The following is a 19,570-nucleotide window of genomic DNA, read 5'->3' on the forward strand; positions in this document are numbered from 1 at the left end:
ATAACAATTTTAGAACTGACATTTAAATAACAGCACAGCTTTGCTTTTATTTACCGCTTTTATCGTCTGTATTTGTGATTGTAAATACCTTTTCTAATAAGGCCTCCACATTATTATATTTACCACGTCCTTACCGTTAATGTAACAAATGTTTTTTTGTCGAACCGGAAAAGGAACATTTATTTGTTTGGATCCACAGGCATACGGTACCAAACGCCAAGCGTAATAGAGATTTTCGAAATAGTTTTATGATAGTAAAAATATTATACTCGGGTGTAGAAAGATGAGAGGCACTGCTTATGCTAGATTAAATATTTATAATATCGCATAACTAAGGAAATAACTAACATTGGTTTACTTTATAGTATGGTTGAATGCACATCATATATTAAAATTAACAATATTAGGCGAGAAGATAAAAAAATTGTGTGTGTAAAAAAGCTTTGTTATCATTTTCATTTATTTTATTGCTGTGGTTGGAAAATAAGTTCATCGTATACCTATATTACTATATTTTTTTCACAGAACTTTTGTCACCGCCGTTCTTGGTGGTGAAAATTCGAAATATTTGAAATTAATCAATTTTCTTGGCTGAAAACATACATAGGTATTGAATTGTCGAAACCGATAGAGTTGCGTTAACTAAATCTAGACAGGACATAGCTAATACAATGCGAAACATCGCCTTACTGTTAAAAATGTTGTCACCGCCGTTCTTGGGGATAAAATTTCGATATATTTGGAATTATTCAATTTTCTTGGCTGAAAACATACATAGGTATTGTATTTTTGAAACCGAGAGAGTTGCGTTAACTAAATTTGGACAGGACATAGTTAATACGATGCGAAACATCGTCTTAATGTTAAAAATGTTGTCACCGCCATTCTTGGTGGTGAAAATTCGACATATTTGGAATTAGTCAAATTTCGTGGCTGAAAACATACGTAAAATATTGAATTTTCGAAACCGAGAGAGATGCGCTAACCAAATTTGGACAGGGTGTAGCCAGTATAATGTGAAACTGTTGAAAATGTTATTACCGCCGTTCTTGGGGATAAAATTTCGATATTATTTGGAATTATTCAATTCTCGTGGCTGAAAACATACATACATACCTCGTAGACAAGATTTCTAACTGCTGATATTGCAACAATTTGCAAATTTGAACAGTTCTTGGTATGAAATTCCAGAACTTCAGTTAATTATTAAATTATTCGAGTACTATAAATGTTTTCGCTTAGAGCAGAACTTTGGCATACATAACTATAAAAATATAAAAAAGAGTTTTTTCCATAGTGAATTTATGTCAGGACAAATAGCAAACCAACTGCTTCAGGTTATCATGTTCAGATTTCATTAGTACATATCTCACATGAAAATCTCATAACTGTTGCTTGTAAATTGTAACCGCGATGGAGAAAATGTTATAAACAATGGAACCAATCTTAAACAAGCACATGAACAATATTTTCATTAATAATACACAATATACAATAATATTCAACAGAAGATATATACCCAGTGCATCTATAACTATACAAAAAAAAATATTTGTTTTTTAAATTTTGTATTATATACAATGATTACATTAATTAAAGTTCAAAAAACACCCATAACTATAGGAAGGAAATAATACAGTCTTGAAATATAAGATACAGGTTCTCTTACGGTGAATTTTGGGCACTGGGGTTTTCGAAGGTGCTCTCTTGAAACAAAATAATGCCATTGTTGTACCGCTTCCGGTTATACCGAGATCCTTTGTTACAGTTATATTAAAAATTGTTTAATTTTACACAGTACATAAAACGTTATTAAGTTTTACTGCGATAAAAGTTCCTACTGTACAAAGCTTTTTGCCTGTACCCAACATGGGGTTGTATGATTTTACTTAACATTGATCGCTTTTTTACGAAAAAATCGTGTTGAAATGGAAAACCCTTCGTACCTTAACACCATAGAATCCTATGTTTACCTCCTTCTAGTCTAAATATGAGCTTCTGGATATATTAACTGCGTGTATTTATAACTCGAATTAGTCACTTACCTAAACAGGACCGAGATTAGAAGCAAGAGGGTGCTGACACATACTGTTTGTTGCTTCTTTCTGCCACGTTCTCAGCTACCTATTGTAGATCTAGGGCAGCTGATTCGTTTACATTAAGTAACGCTTTTTTTATTTATTTCAGTGAACTGGGGTTACCATCGGCAGGGGTTCTGTCAAGCTGGATTCAGCGCGGCGATAAGCGGAGTAAGTATATTTTTGTTTGTGGTGATAAATTTTTGTTTTTCAGCTGTTCTTAAAGTATTTGTTGTCTTTGTTAGGTCTCAGAACCAACTTGTTTTATTTTAATAGAGTTTTAAGTGATTAATATCAAATATCCGTTCTGCGGACGCAGCGTTTTGTCTACATTCATCGCATACCACCGCGATTGCTACAATTATGTGACGTTACAGTACAGTGTTAACCATTAATAATACTTGATTACTACAATTTTAGGAGTAGTAGTACCAAAACACAGAAACTTCTAGAAATTCAAGTTGTTCAAAGGTTTTCGAGTAACGTTAAATATAATGCGCCTTCCGAAATAATAGACCAGAAACGTTTTAAGTGCGCATCGGGTCGCCGAGAGATTTATTCGAAATTTTAGTTTATTGTTTGCCGGGAGATTTTTTTTTATCTACGAAACTCTGTTTGGATCGGGGCTTTTAAAACTAATTTTATAGTGGATGATGAAAAAGAGAGGAAGCACTTAGGTGCGGTATTCGTAATTTATAAGTGCCTCGGTGTTAACAGCTGCTTAACGAGATAAAAAAAGAAATGATACGTCGGATGGATAGCGTTTTGTGGTTTTATTAATCCATTAGAGCTCATCTTCGGTGAGCATTGTTCTTAGGTCAGTACGTTCAGGACCGTCTGTAGGTTGAATTGCTCATGACGCTAGAATAAAAAAAAATTACGTTAAATAAAGTAGAAGTGTAGACGGATTTTTGCTTTTTCTTTCGCTGAGTTGGACTTAGTCCAGTCACTGAACCATTTTGGCTACCAATTTTTTCGGATGGACTGGATTGACGTGAAATTTGAACTGTAGCTAGGGAATAGCCCAAGAAACAAAAGTTATATAGTGCCGATGTGTGCTTTTACCCTAGGGGTGGATGCCACCCCTTCTGAAGGGTGGACATTTTTTTATTAAAAATAACCTTACGATTCGATAAAGGGACGAATTCTAAGCAAAAAATGTTCTATAAGAATTTTTTGTACAGTCAATACTTTTTGAGTTATTTGCGCCTAAACATGTTCGTTTTTAGCCCAAAAAATGCATGTTTTTGAGCCATTTTTCGCGAATATCTCAAAAACTACAAGTTTTATCAAAAAAATGATCATAAGCAAAAATGAAGGTAATTAAATAGCAAAGAGATTGCTTTTTTTATTTTTGTAGGTGGTATAGAACCCGAGTTATGACTCCCAGAAGTTGAAGTCAATTTCGAAGATAGCTATAATCGAAACGTTCAACGTCCTGTAGCGGAAAAATTAAAGGTTTTTCGAGGAAAACTTATATAACACTTATTAAAGTTCTTGAAAAGACCTTTAAATTGAGTGGTGGTAAAAGTCGTTAGCATGAAAACTAATGAAGTTACAATCAAAATAAAATGATTGTCTTGATTTTTGAGAAAAAAAATCGGTATTAAAATTAATGACTTGACGGAAAAAAAATTAAACGTATTCCTTCTGCAATTTACTTTATTTATGTATTAACAGTAGATTCTGGGAATTTGAACGATTTTAGAAGCCAAAATTTAAAAAAAAATTTCATTTACTTTTGAATAAAATTTTTAAATTTTTTAAAAAATCGCCTTTTTTCAAAATATTTCAAAAACTAACAAAGTTATAAAAAAATGATAGAATAAGAAATTGTAGGTTTTTTCTTACTGAACAATTTTCTTTTTTTTAATTTTTGTAGGACAAAATTTGACTGAGTTATGAACGTTAGAAGCTCAAAACTAAGCTCCAAGACTGCCTTTGCTGAGCCCTTTTAGTTTACAAATCTAAAAAACGAAGGGCTCAAAAAAACTGCAAATCACAGAACTTAAAGTGCTTTAAATTCCCTACAAAATGGTTTTTTGAGTAAATTCATAACTTTAAAATTACAAAAGTTATGGTAAAAAAATTAATCGCATTTTTTCGGAAAAATTTTCGGTGAGGGTAAATTATCATCAGCTTGGTGTATTTTGAAGCACTTGTGACCTGATTTGAGTAAGTATTTTAATAATATACATACACACACGTATCCATTTATAATGTATATATATAATTTGATATTGATTTAATAAAAAAATATTAATAAGTTCAATAAAATTTAAAAAAAATAATTATATCAACATACATATAATTAAAAAAAAAATGTATAAGGGGTAGGGTTTTTTATGAGGGGTAGTAGGTCTCCCATAAGGGTTTTTTGGTTGGCTGAAAAGTTGCAATATATCATAGATCATTTGAAAACCAATAAAAAGTTTATAATTCAACACATATGCATACCATTAAAACATCTCAAGCTTTCAATATTTTATTTTATTATAAGGGCTGGTTTTTAAGGGTGGCAACTTTGTAATGAGTCGTAAGCTTTCTAATGAATAACAAAAGAAATGCAATGCATTGTGAATACACCAAAAGAATATTTTAACCAGTTAAAAACTTTTTTTTTAATTTTTTGGCCATGGAAGGTTAGTTTTTAAGGATTTTTAAGGGTTAAAAAGTAATTAAATTTGAAACGCGTCAATTTTTATTTTCAATGGGGCGTATTACAAAGAGGATTGTTAATTTTTTTAATTATGTGAGGGGTTGCAGCAACTTTTTTTTAAATGCAATATGCAAATTTTAGTAAACTCAAGACTCAAAGCAGTGTGTTTTCCATACGGTATCACATAAATTACATGAAGTGACAAATCTCCTCCGAGTATGTGTCTTGCTATCAGGAATTTGAAATGATGTATTCGATTTATAGATTCTTCGCCATTTTTAGTACCAAAAGCGATACATTAGACCGACCTATTTTCTACTTTAGTTGGCATTGGCATAATTCTACAGAAGTGTATAGGTATATTTAACACAGCTAATAAAAGACGTGTTTGTTTAAACTTTGTGGTATTGGAAACGTTTAACCAATAAATTGTTTGCAGACTTAGTAAATATTTGCATTTGTTTTCGGCTTAAAATGTAGATATTATTTACATTCGCATAGTTATTCGTTTTTCTGTATAAATTTATGTGATATAACTAAGTTGTGTTCGTATTAGCCCTAAATAAAAATAACTACCGAGATGCTTAGTCCCCTTCTGGTGACTATCAGAGGAAAATAAGATTCTGAATGTCAGATAGCAAGCAATACAGTCTTACACCTAACGGGTTAGGTACCAACAGAATTAAAACTCGAGATGACTAAACAGTAAACGTAAAGATGTTACCGATGACATAATGATACTCAAAGGTATACAGTATGTCAGCAGATTGAGTTTAGGACAAACGGACCAAAAAGTGAAAGATACGAAGAAAAGGCTTTCTTGATAAAAGTTTTTGCTTGTTTAGAAAATACGAATCACCATGACGAACTTCAATTTTGTTATACAGGGTGGGTCAAAAACACAAAAATGTTATTTTGCGTAAGAGTAAACATACCTTAAAGGGATTCTCGATAAAAGTTTTCGCTTGAAAAATAAATAAGAGCCACATTATCAAAAAATTAATTTTTTTATACCGGGAACGAAGTACAAAACTAAAATACGCCTTATTTGAGTGTAATTTTTAAATAATGCGAACATAATTACAACAATTAAGCTAAAAAAAAGTGAACAAAGCAATATGATGAAGATATCAAATTTCAAAAACACCACCCCCACATTTTTCTAATTACTTCTTTAGATATCTGAAGGAATTTCTGATTTCTTCCTGGAATATTGAACGGGCAGCCTGGGTAATTCTGCCTTTGAGCATTTCAATATTATTTGGTATTGGAAGTAGCATAAACAATTTGTTTTCAACGGCCCCATAGAAACATATCGGCCATAGTTAAGTCAGGGTTCCTATACGCTATTGATTATGTCATATGGTATGGAACTACAACGTTGATGGGTTTTTATTGCATGAATCGTTCAAATGGTTATTTAGAATGAAAAAACCGCGGAGTGCTATTAAATTAGAAGGTGGAAATTGGAAATAGGGGAGAAAATGCACCCCCTTCAGTTTTTTAATTGTAGCTCAAAAACGAAGCAAAATTTCGCTATAGTTCACAAAAATTATTTAGAGAATTGAATTTCCCATCGAAATAGCTTATTTAAAAAAAAATTAAAAGGAAAATTTAATGCAAAATAATCGTTAATAAACAATTTGAAAAAAAGCAAAAAATTCGATTTTCTGATTTTTTTGCCTCTAGTTTTTTTTGAGTAAAGATAGGTATAGGCTTTGCTTCATAGAAAAAAAAGTAGATAACATTTCCTTCAAAACAAGAGGTTGTAGAGTATTTTTGCGTTTCCCCTTATACGTTTTAATTCTCATTTTTTTTTTGCAAAAAAGGAAGGAAATAAGACGTTCGAGGATTTTCATCACATGACTTGTTCGAAGGGTAATTAAAAATGAAAAAACCGCGGGGTACTATTAAATTAGTGGGTTGAAATTGAATATTGATGTGAAAACCCACTTTTGCAGTTTTTTAAATATAGCACGAAAACGAAGCAGAATTTCGGTATAGTTCATAGGAAAAATTTTGTAGAGAATTGAATTTCTCATCGAAATGGCTTATTTAAAAAATGTAAAAGGAAAATTGTATGCAAAAAATCGTTAATAAACGATTTTAAAGAAAGCAAAAAATGAGATTTTTTGATTTTTTTACTTTTTTAATCAAATAATTTAGTAAAAACTTGAGAATTTAAGTACAATAAAGTTTATTAATAATGTATATGGGGCGTTCCACGCCAAATCGGACGGTTCGAAAAATTTAAATTTTCGATTTCCTTAATTTTTTTATATTTTTTAGTACCCCTCAAAAAAGCCTTTCTGGTAAATTTTCAGATTTTTTTGATTACTTGTTCAAAAGATATAAAATTTTCAAAAAAACGCTTTTTTTGGTTTTTTGATCATAACTTTCTTAATAATGGTCCAAATTAAAGCTTTTTTTATAAAAATATTTGTTTTTAGATGGCCTTTACAGATAAAAATACAAAAGAAATATTCAAAGTGTTTTTGATTAAGATTTTTAAGTTTAAAATTTTAAATCGTGTTTTTGAAAGTGAGTGTATCTTTCGATTTTTGTGAAAATTTTCTATTTCAAACTACTATTCTTTTAACAACTTTTAGGACCGGTCCGGTCGTGGGCCCTCCATAATTACTATTTTTTTTTTGATTTTTGAAATTTAAAACAAAATTTTTCTCTATAAATCATTATAAGTACCGATTTTTGTATACCCTTTTTTACTTATTTTAAATTAATATTAATACTTTTTAATTATTAATAGGTGTTTAAAATCAATAAGTAAACGTTGTCTATTTATAAACAATGATAACAAACGTTTTTATTTATTTTCGTGTTCTTTTAAAAATTGTTTCAAAATTATTTTATCAATGTTTTTTTTTGTTGCAAAGTATTTTTTTTTATTTAAATAATAGTATCTTTATGAATTTCTATTCTATTTAAAAAGAGTCGCACATCTTATGATTATTATTGATGTCAAATTTTCACCTGAGAAACACTATTTAGATGCAAAAGAAAAATTAAATTTGCGATACAATATAGGGACCCAAAAATTTCATTCAATCATTCTAAGGAGCAATGGAAATATATTAGGTAAGGAGTATTCTAGTTTACAAAATAATATTTTGTTCCTTGGAATGATTGAATGAAATTTTGGGTTTGTTTGGGTTTGGCTGTATTGTAACGCAAATCTAATATTTTTTGCATCTAAATAGTGTTTCTCAGCTGAAAATTTGACAGCAATATTCATAAGATGTGCGACTCTTTTTAAATTGGATAGAAATTCATAAAGATACTATTATTTAAATAAAAAAAATACTTTGCAACAAAAAATAGCATTGATAAAATGATTTTTAAAAGAACACGAAAATAAATAAACACGTTTGTTATAATTGTTTATAAATAGACAACGTTTAATTATTGATTTTAAACACCTATTAATAATTAAAAAGTATTCAAATTAATTTAAAATAAGTAAAAAGAAAGTAGACAGTGACAAAAATCAGTACTTATGATTTATAGATATATTTTTTTTAATTTTCAAAAATCAAAAAAAAATAGTAATTATGGAGGGCCCATGACCGGACCGGTCCTAAAAGTTGTTAAAAGAATAGTAGTTTGAAATAAAATATTTTCACAAAAATCGAAAGATACACTCACTTTCAAAAATACGATTTAAAATTTCAAACTCAAAAATCTTAATCAAAAACGTAAGTCAGAATTGTTTTGAAGGAAATTTTATATAATTTTTTTTCTATGAAGCCTATACCTATCTCTGCTCAGAAAAAAGTTATTTGCATAAAAGTAAAAAAAAACAAAAAATTGAATTTTTTGCATATTTTAGTTAAATTGTTTTTAATATATTTTGCAGTAAATACATTTTTTAAATAAGCTGTTTCGATAGAAAATCTCACTATCTACAAAATTTTTCCTATGCAATAGCCTCAAATTTTGCTTCGTTTTCGAGATATACTCAAAAAACCGTAAGGGTTGCAGTTTCACCCCTATTTCCAATTTCCACCCTCTAATTTAATAGCACTCCGCGGTTTTTTCTTTCTGAATAACCATTTCAACGATTCATGCAATAAAAAACCCATCAACGTTGTAGTCAGCGCCGGACTGGGAGAAAAAAGCGGCCCGGGAATTTTTCAAACTAGCGGCCCTAAGAAATTCTAAACTGACTTGACTTGCCATAGTAAAAAGTAAACGGGTTTTTCTAGCGTACAGTTTTGAAATAGTCGTTATTTATGTCGAGTTTTTCAAAGTTGAGAAGATTGAAAATTTTTAAATGTATTATTTATTGTATCCATCAATTATTTTATTATTTCTTTTATTTTTTTCAGTGGATAATTCTACCTTGCATTCGACTACTTTTGAGCGCTTTACTCGGTAACTTTTTACATGAGACTTTTCTAAATCCATTAAACTTGAACCATAGAATACGATTTTGTATTCTACAGTGCTTTCGAAAAGTAACGAATAAATTCATTATTTTTTAAATTGAGAAGTTTTCGAAAATATCCCCTGGCACGTCGATTTTGTTTTTAAAAAAGGCACTTTTTGACATACGACCCATATTTGTGACGTCATCGTTGTTCGAGATATGACGTCATCGACAATTTTTTTAAATAGCAACCCCCAATTTTGACCATGCCATTTGAAAGAGCGTGTCATTCTACATACACAGATCATGAAAAATTATGGTGTTACATAACAAAAATTTCAAGAAAATAATGTTTGAAGATTTTAAAATTTAATTTTCACAATACTGAAAATGATAATGATTATGTAAAAATCGACTAAATTAAATGTTCAAATTGTGCACCGTTGGCTACACGACAGTAGCCAAGACGATTAATAAATTCTTCTTGGACATTATCAATAACTAAGAGGTATGCGATGTATCTCGTGACGAATTCTTGCTTTTAAATCTTCTAAAAAATTAACCGGTCTAATAACGTATACTTTGCTTTTTAAGTATCCCCACAAGAAATAATCTAGGGGTGTCAAATCAGGCGATCTGGCTGGCCACTCAATCGGCTCCCTTCTCCCTATCCAACGATTCGGGAACAGCTCATCTAAATAAGCACGGACAGGTGTTGCACAATGGGAGGTGCACCATCTTGTTGAAAAAAAATGTCAATGTTAATTTGTGGGCCTATAATGCCATGGACAGAGATCGCGCACCACAGGTTCACTTATGTAAAATATTGTCTTCGTATCATTGTTCTAAATTCAGGGTTTTCTGGAGACCAGTACCTTTCGTGCTGGGATGCTACAGTTCCATTAGTAGAAAATGTACGTTCATCAGAAAACATAATAGACTTATAGAACTCAATATTTCCATTTAAAAGATTTTCTCCTACCCACAAAAAAATATCTGGTCTTTTCTTTAGATTACAGATTAAAAATCAGTTTATTACTATCCTTTAAGCCTTTGTTCTTGGAACCTGTGGATCACAGACCTTTGACCGCCTATGTAACTGTCCTTTAGCAACCAAGCCGTTGATTTTCGATTTGAAAGTAAATTTCACAGGACAGGGTATAACATAACAACCATGGAAACCTGAGAGAAAATTATGGCCCCCACTTCTCGGGTCCATCAAAATTCCACGGTCTTCGTTAGGTGCCTGTCGGTACGAAAATCGTTAAACGTGAAACTGTAAAATGTAAACAATCATTTTGCTTATCTCCAAAAGCAACCAGCTCCATGATGTTTCCCACGTCAGTTTAATAGCACGAGAAAAGTGCCGCGCCCCGAGAAGAATTGAGTCGTGCCTCCCAACGAAAACAAGACGAAAATAAATACGGAAAATACCTCCACAAAAGGTTAGGAGAGCTCACCTTTCATTTATTCAGTTTCAAAAGTTTTCACTCATCCGGTCGTGAGGCATAAAATAAATCAGAGTAGATTTTATCATTGTAAATGTAGCGGGTAGCGATTTTTAAGTACCTCCATAAATATAGCGAGCGTCTCTCATAAAAGGTTACATTGATAATGTAAATGCGCTATCATTCCATATGTTGTTGGATCGTGAATTTTATTGTAATGAATGCAAATTCTTTTGACGGCGCTAAATTTGTAAGACACAGTCGGGTTTTCGCTCTCCCCATTGTTCCACGACAACGACTTGGATATATTGCCAGGCCCGACAACACGACCACTCTGTATTTCGTTTTCAGAAATATTAACTAACCATTAACGGCGAACGGCGCTACAGCTCGCTGACGCTGATGTCTCGCCACATACTTTCTGCGAATTGTAAAATGTCTGCAGTGTAATTGAAAATCGTCCGATAATTTCTTATTAAAAAATGTATATTAGCTGTCGTATTTTTTTATCTGAACTAACGAGAGTTAATAATTTAGATTTAACTAAATTTACCTCTATCCTAAGTGCAGGAGCATGCCGTTTTGATGAGGTATGCAAACTTACTTTGGACAACGTCAATTTAAAAAATTTCTATGACATTATTGTAGTTACAATTCCAGATTCTAAAAATGGTATGTTACGTACGTTTACAATTACTTCTGGGTTCTCTCTGTTTCTCACCTAGAAATTCTCGAGAAATATATCAAGATTAGATTGGAAATTACAACTGCAATTTCACGCTTTTTTATGCGCTATCAAGCAAGTAGATGTTACAACCAACCAATCGGCAAGAATACCCTTTCTAGATTTCTAATAAGATTGCACAGTTTTTGAAACTAGAACATCCTGAAACATATACAGGTCATTCATTCCGAAGAACATCGGCAACGTTACTAGCTAATACAGGAGTTGATGTATTATCAATCAAAAGACATGGTGGGTGGAAATCACCCACAATTGCAGAAAGTTATGTCGCTGACAGTTTAAGTAACAACAATGAAATAGTCAACAGGATTCTTTACAATTACACTTCAACTCCAGGTTTTAATGGATCAGTCATAATATTATATATAACAGAAACAAAATGACTTGTAAAGACTGTTCTCTCACAAGAACAGTTTTCTGTAATACATAAATTAATTCTACGCAAAAAATTAGAATGCGCTCTTCTCGATATTACTTCATTCTGCAAATTGTAAACAGATTCTTCAATTCTGATCCACAGTTAATACTCACCGCGTACTTTTTTGTTTTAAGCCCCCCCCCCCAAATTAAAAAAGTCACATGGATTCGAGTCAGGTGAACGTGGTGGCCAGGGAATTGGAGCATCTTGTTCCCTGCATATCCATCTGCCTTGGTACAGATCATTTAACGGGTCTCTTAACATTACGATTGTAGTCTATTCAATTCAAAGGTCTTGTGAAATCAAATAACACACCAATAATATTATTTTCGATTTCAGTTAAAACAATATTTAGGTTTCGTTTCTTATTCTCAATCCTAAACAAAGAAAAAGAAGCAAGTGGTTTCTCTTCTGCTTTCTTCTTCCTCCTCTTCTTTTATTCTTTCGTCTTCATCTTCTTTGCGTCTTTCTTCTTCCTCTTCTTTCGGTTTCTTTTTTCATCCATTTGGGCTCTGAATTCCAATCTCCCTTTTTTGATAATAAAGTGTTATTTCGAGCAAAGATTTTTCATTCTTAATTACAAACAACAGTAAATTGCTATATTAATAAAAACAGCATTTGATCAAATGAAAATAAATTAAATGAAATACTTTTTTCTCGATTTCAAACAAGAAAAGTAAACAGAAAACTGGTTAGTTGTCTCAATTTTTAGACATCCAATTCAAAATACAAGATTGTCCGCATATTTAATTAATTATCATCAACTTGTCCAAATCACGAGCCAACCGGCCAACTCCACCCTTGTTTAATGCAAAAGCTGTGAGGTAGTACACGCGCTTGAGCGCGAGCTGTCAGTCTTACACGCCGACAAACAGTTGTGGGTGTAGTTACAGATAGCAAGCATATTTTACCTGTTCCCTTCTTCCTCCATGCCTCTTTATTAATAATCGCGGTGAGTACGTTTCGATAATGGCATTACATTATGTCGTAACAACAACTTTATATGTACTTTATATTCCTCTTGAGAGAGGCCGACAATGCGTGCGCAATCGGCGCAGCTTATGGAAATGTTATTCTATGCTAAATAGTCCTGTTCGTTGGTATAAATTCCTGCGTTGGGCCAGCTACGCGACCATAAGTACCTACGTAAGATTAAAATATTTTGGTATAAGGTAGAATACTAATTGTCTGATGGAAATGTCAGAAATCCAGTCTACGAATAAAAATGTAGTAGAAAAGTTTTTTTTATGTGAAAATGAATTATGTTGACCATAAAAATATATAAGGTAAATTAAAGATGTAAAGAAATAAATATTGCAGTTGAAACATCAACAATTCTTGAAGTGTACCACGAGGACACCAAACGGGACTCCAAACAATTGATACATATTATTTTTTCTACAGGAATATGTTCATCAAATGTAACAGGAAGGTCAGTAAATTGCGTAATAGACCAGGACGAATCTGTGAAAATATCCTAATTCTTGTAAGAGAGGGCAAGCTAATTTTTGCTGGAATACCTTCAGTACAACTCGCATAATAAAAGTGTAGATCCCTAGATCTGGGGGAGGTCCGGAACATATTCAAAATTGCAAAATTGTTTAAAAAAAAATTTAAAAATACCTATTTTATCTGAGTTTTTTACTTATATCTTGGAATCTATGCATTTTGGAAGAATATTGAAGAGGAAAAAAAGTTTTAGAATTGAATTTTGCACAACATACTGTAGATTAAAAATGTTTAAATTTATTACCGATGTTGCAAAATTTGATGAAAAAAAGACAAAATAGTCGTTTTTTGGATAATTTTTTTAAAAGATTTTAATTACTCCGAGGGCATTCTAATTTTGGTAAAAAAAACTTCAGAGTATAATAAATCAACACACCAAATTTCTTTAAAATCGGTTCTGTAGTTTTCGCAGTCATTTTTTGAAAAAAAAAAAATTTGAGAAAAATATGTTCGAATTTTCAAAATGTTGCCTCAAATAAAGGATCTAGATACTTGAAAATTTTTTCACATAGAAAAGACCGCTCGACCTTTCAAATGGTTTTTGAAAAATTGAAATCGGTTTATTAGGACTGCCACAGTAAATTTTTAAAGCTAACACTGTTTTTTTTTATTTTTAAACAATTAGATTACATTTATCAATTTGCAATTTAGTTTTTTCAAAAATTATAATTTTAAAGTACTCGGAAATACACTTCCCTAAAAAAAATAAAAAGTTAAATTCCGTTTATTGGTTCTCGAGATATAAAAGGTCAAATTTTATCGGCATTTACCGTTAATTTATAAACAATTTAACAATATCTTTGATACAATGGTTTCGTTTTTCCGAGTTCTAAGCTCACGAAACATACGAAAAATGCAGGGGGGAGGGGCTTTCGCTCCGATACTGAATTCGGAGGTTCAAAATGCGAAGGTACGAAAAAAATTGCATTATCACGGCTTTTAATAGACTAATTTCGATCTTCTCTAATTTGCACATATTTGGTCATAAACAAAGTTTATTATTTATGCATTAAATATACTGTATATTTTACCCTATGCTATTGCATTTTTTCAATGAAAAAATTTGTTTATGTTTATATAGGTAACTTTATAATAATNGAGCAAGTGGTTTCTCTTCTGCTTTCTTCTTCCTCCTCTTCTTTTATTCTTTCGTCTTCATCTTCTTTGCGTCTTTCTTCTTCCTCTTCTTTCGGTTTCTTTTTCATCCATGCTTAACCCATTTGGGCTCTTGAAACTTAAATTCCAATCTCCCTTTTTTGATAATAAAATGTGTTAATTTCAAGCAAAGATTTCTCATTTTGTAATTACAAACGACAGTAAATTGCTATATTAATAAAAACAGCATTTCATTAAATGAAAATAAATTAAATGAAATACTTTTTTCTCGATTTCAAACAGGAAAAGTAAACAGAAAATTGGTTAGTTGTCTCAATTTTTAGACATCCAATTCAAAATACAAGATTACAAGATATTTAATTAATTATCATCAACTTGTCCAAATCACGAGCCAACCGGCCAACTCCACCCTTGTTTAATGCAAAAGCTGTGAGGTAGTACACGCGCTTGAGCGCGAGCTGTCAGTCTTACACGCCGACAAACAGTTGTGGGTGTAGTTACAGATAGCAAGCATATTTTACCTGTTCCCTTCTTCCTCCATGCCTCTTTATTAATAATCGCGGTGAGTACGTTTCGATAATGGCATTACATTATGTCGTAACAACAACTTTATATGTACTTTATATTCCTCTTGAGAGAGGCCGACAATGCGTGCGCAATCGGCGCAGCTTATGGAAATGTTATTCTATGCTAAATAGTCCTGCTCGTTGGTATAAATTCCTGCGTTGGGCCAGCTACGCGACCATAAGTGCCTACGTAAGATTTAAAATATTTTGGTATAAGGTAGAATACTAATTGTCTGATGGAAATGTCAGAAATCCAGTCTACGAATAAAAATGTAGTAGAAAAGTTGATTTTTGTATGTGAAAATGAATCATGTTGACCCTAAAAATATATAAGGTAAATTAAAGATGTAAAGAAATAAATATTGCAGTTGAAACATCAACAATTCTTGAAGTGTACCACGAGGACACCAAACGGGACTCCAAAGAATTGATACATATTCTTTTTTCTACAGGAATATGTTCATCAAATGTAACAGGAAGGTCAGTAAATTGCGTAATAGACCAGGACGAATCTGTCAAAATATCCTAATTCTTCTGAGAGAGGGCAAGTTAATTTTTGCTGGAATACCTTCAGTACAATTCGCATAATAAAAGTGTAGATCCCTAGATCTGGGCGAGGTCCGGAACATATTCAAAATTGCAAAATTGTTTAAAAAAAATTAAAAAGTACCTATTTTATCTGAGTTTTTTACTTATATCTTGGAATCTATGCATTTTGGAAGAATATTGAAGAGGAAAAAAAGTTTTAGAATTGAATTTTGCACAACATACTGTAGGTTAAAAATGTTTAAATTTATTATCGATGTTGCAAAATTTGATGAAAAAAAGACAAAATAATCAAGTTTTTTGGATAATTTTTTTAAAAGATTTTAATTACTCCGAGGGCATTCTAATTTTGGTAAAATTAAAAAAATTAAATTGTAAAAAACATTTTTGCAATTTTGAAAATGTTCCGGACCTCGCCCAGATCTAGGGATCTACACTTTTACTATATGAGTTGTACTGAAGGTAATCCAGAAAAAATTTCCTTGCTTCCTCTCACATCCACCTCAAAACAGATCCACCCTTTCTATTCTATTCTATTTAAAAAAGATTCGCCAATTTTATAATCAAAATTCAAGGTAGTTTAGCCACAACTGTAGGGCATAATTTTACATTTTTGAGATTATTATGTTCAATATTCAGTAAGATCATTAATACAAATAACAAACAACAGTAGCTCCATAATTGACCCTCGTGGAACCTCTGAGGATTGACGAAATTTATCTGATTGGAAGACACGACTCTACAACTTTTTCTTTTCTTTATTCTAATGTATTCCATCAAGTATTGAACCTACAGCACTTATACTGAGAACTCCATGTATTTACGATACAGTACCAAAAAGAATCGTCAATTTTGGTCACACTTCTCTACCCGATTTTATCTTTTTAATCCTGTTAATCTCTATATGCGCCACTGAATCGCGTTCGCAGGAGCATTAACTGTAAAAGACAGATGCATTGTTATGAATATCTTGCGGTAGGAATTATGCACAATCTCGCGAGCTAGTCAAATATGAGGATACTAATGACTGGAGTGTAAGCTTTCTCAAAAATATAGCTGTATTTTCCGCGTCGTCGCATGCCTGCTTTATGGCATTGTTGGGGCTTTAGGATTTCTAATGAAACAATAAATAACGTCGCGGTTCAGTGACTACTACCGCAGTAGATGATCGTTAATATGAAAATAAAACTGAAAAATTTCTAGATTAAGTTGGGTACTTCCCAGTCGGCAGTTGGTGTGGAACGCATTATCTGCCTCTACATAAGGAAATCGTTACCCTGTAATGGGAGGAATTCGTGGTGATTACCAATTAATTATGCGACTGGTGAACCGAAATTGCGTAACTGGATGTTTATCTTGAAGATGCTGTCAGTAGTATCGAGTCAAAAAATTACCAAATACTTTTGTCCAGGTAATGAAAGTTAATTAAATTTAATCAAACATGCCTCAGGGTTCAGTTCAGCCTACTGTTCTTTTATTCATTTCATCAATGACGTGGCGAGTACCAAGTCGGTCGGGGTTAATCCATCTGATAGCGTCTTCTTGCAAGAGCATCGTTTTCTCCTGACAAAAGTAAGTTCAAACCATATCAATTCTTTCTTGATCCGTATACATGTTTTTCATAATGTCACACACTCTCCGTTACCCTTCACAAGCATTTGGATTGGATTCTGCTTAAATTTAAACAGTGCAGGGTGTACCGTTCTTCATTTGGCTGTGGGTAAATAATAATAAACAACGGTAACATAAATTATACTTTTTCTGTAATTACTTATAATCCAGAATTTCAGTAAATATTCTAGGGAACATGACTTGAAACTGACTTCTGCTTAAAGATGTATACACATTGTTTAAGCGTATATGCAAATGAAATAGAAAGGAAACGAGTGCAGGTACATACGAATAATCACAAAACAGACGATATCGAAAGTCGATACTTGCTTTGCCTATTATCAATGCGCAATATCAGTCGCAATGTTTATATTAAACATTTAAGCAGTAACTTGTAGGTATATCATATAACTTATTAAATCGCTGATTTTCTTGGGGATATTGATGTAAGCGACGTACAGCTACAAATTGGTAGAAATCACCTAATCAAAATATTGTTTGTTACAGAGCGGAGACCGTCTGTATGTTGGAGCACCAGGAAGTTACTTCTGGCAAGGTAGTACCTTATTTTTTAACTCCTGTTAAACTACTAGCTTGTAGTTATTATAGTGCGTAGATTATTCTATACAGTACTATGTCGGAATGTACTCTGTTTCAGGACAATTGTATTCCATAGACGCTCACGCCAGATTTAATTTTACCCCTGGAATTTATGGATATAGGGGATACGGCGCCAAAGGTATTTTATGCAAAAGGGCAAACTGAAAACCTAATCCCTCACAAATTTAACCAAATTTAATATGTAACCGATTACCGGTGCAGGAGGATTAAAACAAACTTACTAAATAGTGTAATCCAGTTCAGTTATAACTAATTGCTTTAATACATATTAACTAAATTGTAACAATATTTATTTCGCTGGAATAAAATTAGGACTATATTAAGTCTATCTAAAATTGGTCAGTCAAATCCAACATTTTATTCAGAAATCTTTAGACAAAGACTTTATATGAAATTATCGCTTCAAATCCATATCAAGAAATCTAATCCAAGTTTTAACAAAAAATAATACTCAACATTCACTTCATCATATTCATATGCCTATGCTGTAAAAATGTGGATAAATAAAATGTTCGCTACCTACTTTTGCTTCGAGAATGAAATTATTTGGGCATTGATTTAAACAAGAATTTCATTCTTCCGGTGCAAATTCATTGCTTACTGAAAGTAATTATTTCTAATTTTTACGCTTCGTTTAGTATACAGAGTGTTTGGTGTAAGAACCGACACAGAGCAGGCGCATGTAGGGGAACCCAAAATATGACGATTTAACGCAACTTACCTTTATACTAAACCGCACTCCTGAAAAGTTACGACCTTAAAAGTGGAGTTTCTTTGGAAAAAAAATCTATATCTCGTTATACTTGAAGTTAGAAAAATCAAATTTGGTACAGGTTGTGATTGTACCAAGAGCATTAATCAACAGTAAGTAGAATGTTCGGATTGGTGTTATCGATTGATATTTAATAGGCCCAATTTTTTTACCGAATCGACTAAATGGCGAAACTTATTTAGAAATTCTCCAAAATACTCTCCTGGATTTACTTGACGAGATGTCACTACAACTTAGACTGGAACATTGGTTTATGCAATGGAGCTCAACAAATATGACTTCTTTCTTTGGGGAACGTTAAAAAAATTTGTGTATTCCTCGCCAGTTGTGTCTTGATCAGAATTGTGGAATCAGATTACGGACAAATGCACATTCATTGGAAACAATCAGCAGTTATTGGATAAAGTTGACTCAAATTTTCGACGAAATCAGTTTATGCCCGAGACAAAACCGTGATCATTTTGAACAATTTCAACTTATCAGTGCAACTTGTACAGGGTGAGTCAACGATTGGTTAAAGTAGATTTACTCCGAATTTTAAAGTTTATTAAAAAACAATTTCTACAGGGTGATAAGTACGCTAACAGGACACATTTTAAAAATATTTTAAAATATACAGGGTGCACCAAAAATTTGTGGCAGACCAAACTTACATTTTTTTAAATGGAACACCCTGTATTTTACAACATTTTTAGATTCTACGTTTAATTTGAAACATTTTGATATAAAGTTTCCTATATCTAAATTTAATAGTTTCTGAAATAATTGGAACTAAATAAAAAATATTGCATTTTTCTACCTGTATTTAACAGTAGCTATCCTCGTTATTTTTAAGAATTAAAACAAGATTTTTGGTACCGTGTTACTGTAAAGGTGGCTTGAGAACGTCATGGATTCAAATTTTGATTAGCACCTACAGGGTGTTCGTAAAATAATGACAGATTTGAAGAAGTTTAAACTAAAAAATCTTAATTTTTTTAAATGGAACACCCTGTATATTTTTCAATATTCCTTTAGATCTTTTAAAAACTAACAACTTTTGTTAACCATGTCCTATACCTATACTCAATACTTCTGGAGATATTCGCTTAACA

At 31.9% G+C, this 19,570-nt stretch overlaps 1 protein-coding gene across 3 annotated transcripts in view; it reads left to right on the forward strand.

The window, feature by feature from the left end:
* Positions 1-19,570, forward strand: part of LOC108908488 (integrin alpha-PS2) — a 129,984-nt gene that overhangs the window by 90,316 nt on the left and 20,098 nt on the right. For all 3 annotated transcript variants that reach the window (XM_023454820.1, XM_023454822.1, XM_023454821.1), the window contains exons 6-8: positions 2,188-2,249; positions 17,591-17,639; positions 17,742-17,822. In XM_023454820.1, coding sequence (XP_023310588.1) covers positions 2,188-2,249; positions 17,591-17,639; positions 17,742-17,822 — 192 coding nt within the window. The remainder of the gene's footprint in view (positions 1-2,187; positions 2,250-17,590; positions 17,640-17,741; positions 17,823-19,570) is intronic.

The sequence above is a fragment of the Anoplophora glabripennis genome, unplaced genomic scaffold (assembly GCF_000390285.2).
Source record: "Anoplophora glabripennis isolate ALB-LARVAE unplaced genomic scaffold, Agla_2.0 scaffold360, whole genome shotgun sequence".
Taxonomy (NCBI): Eukaryota; Metazoa; Arthropoda; class Insecta; order Coleoptera; family Cerambycidae; genus Anoplophora; species Anoplophora glabripennis.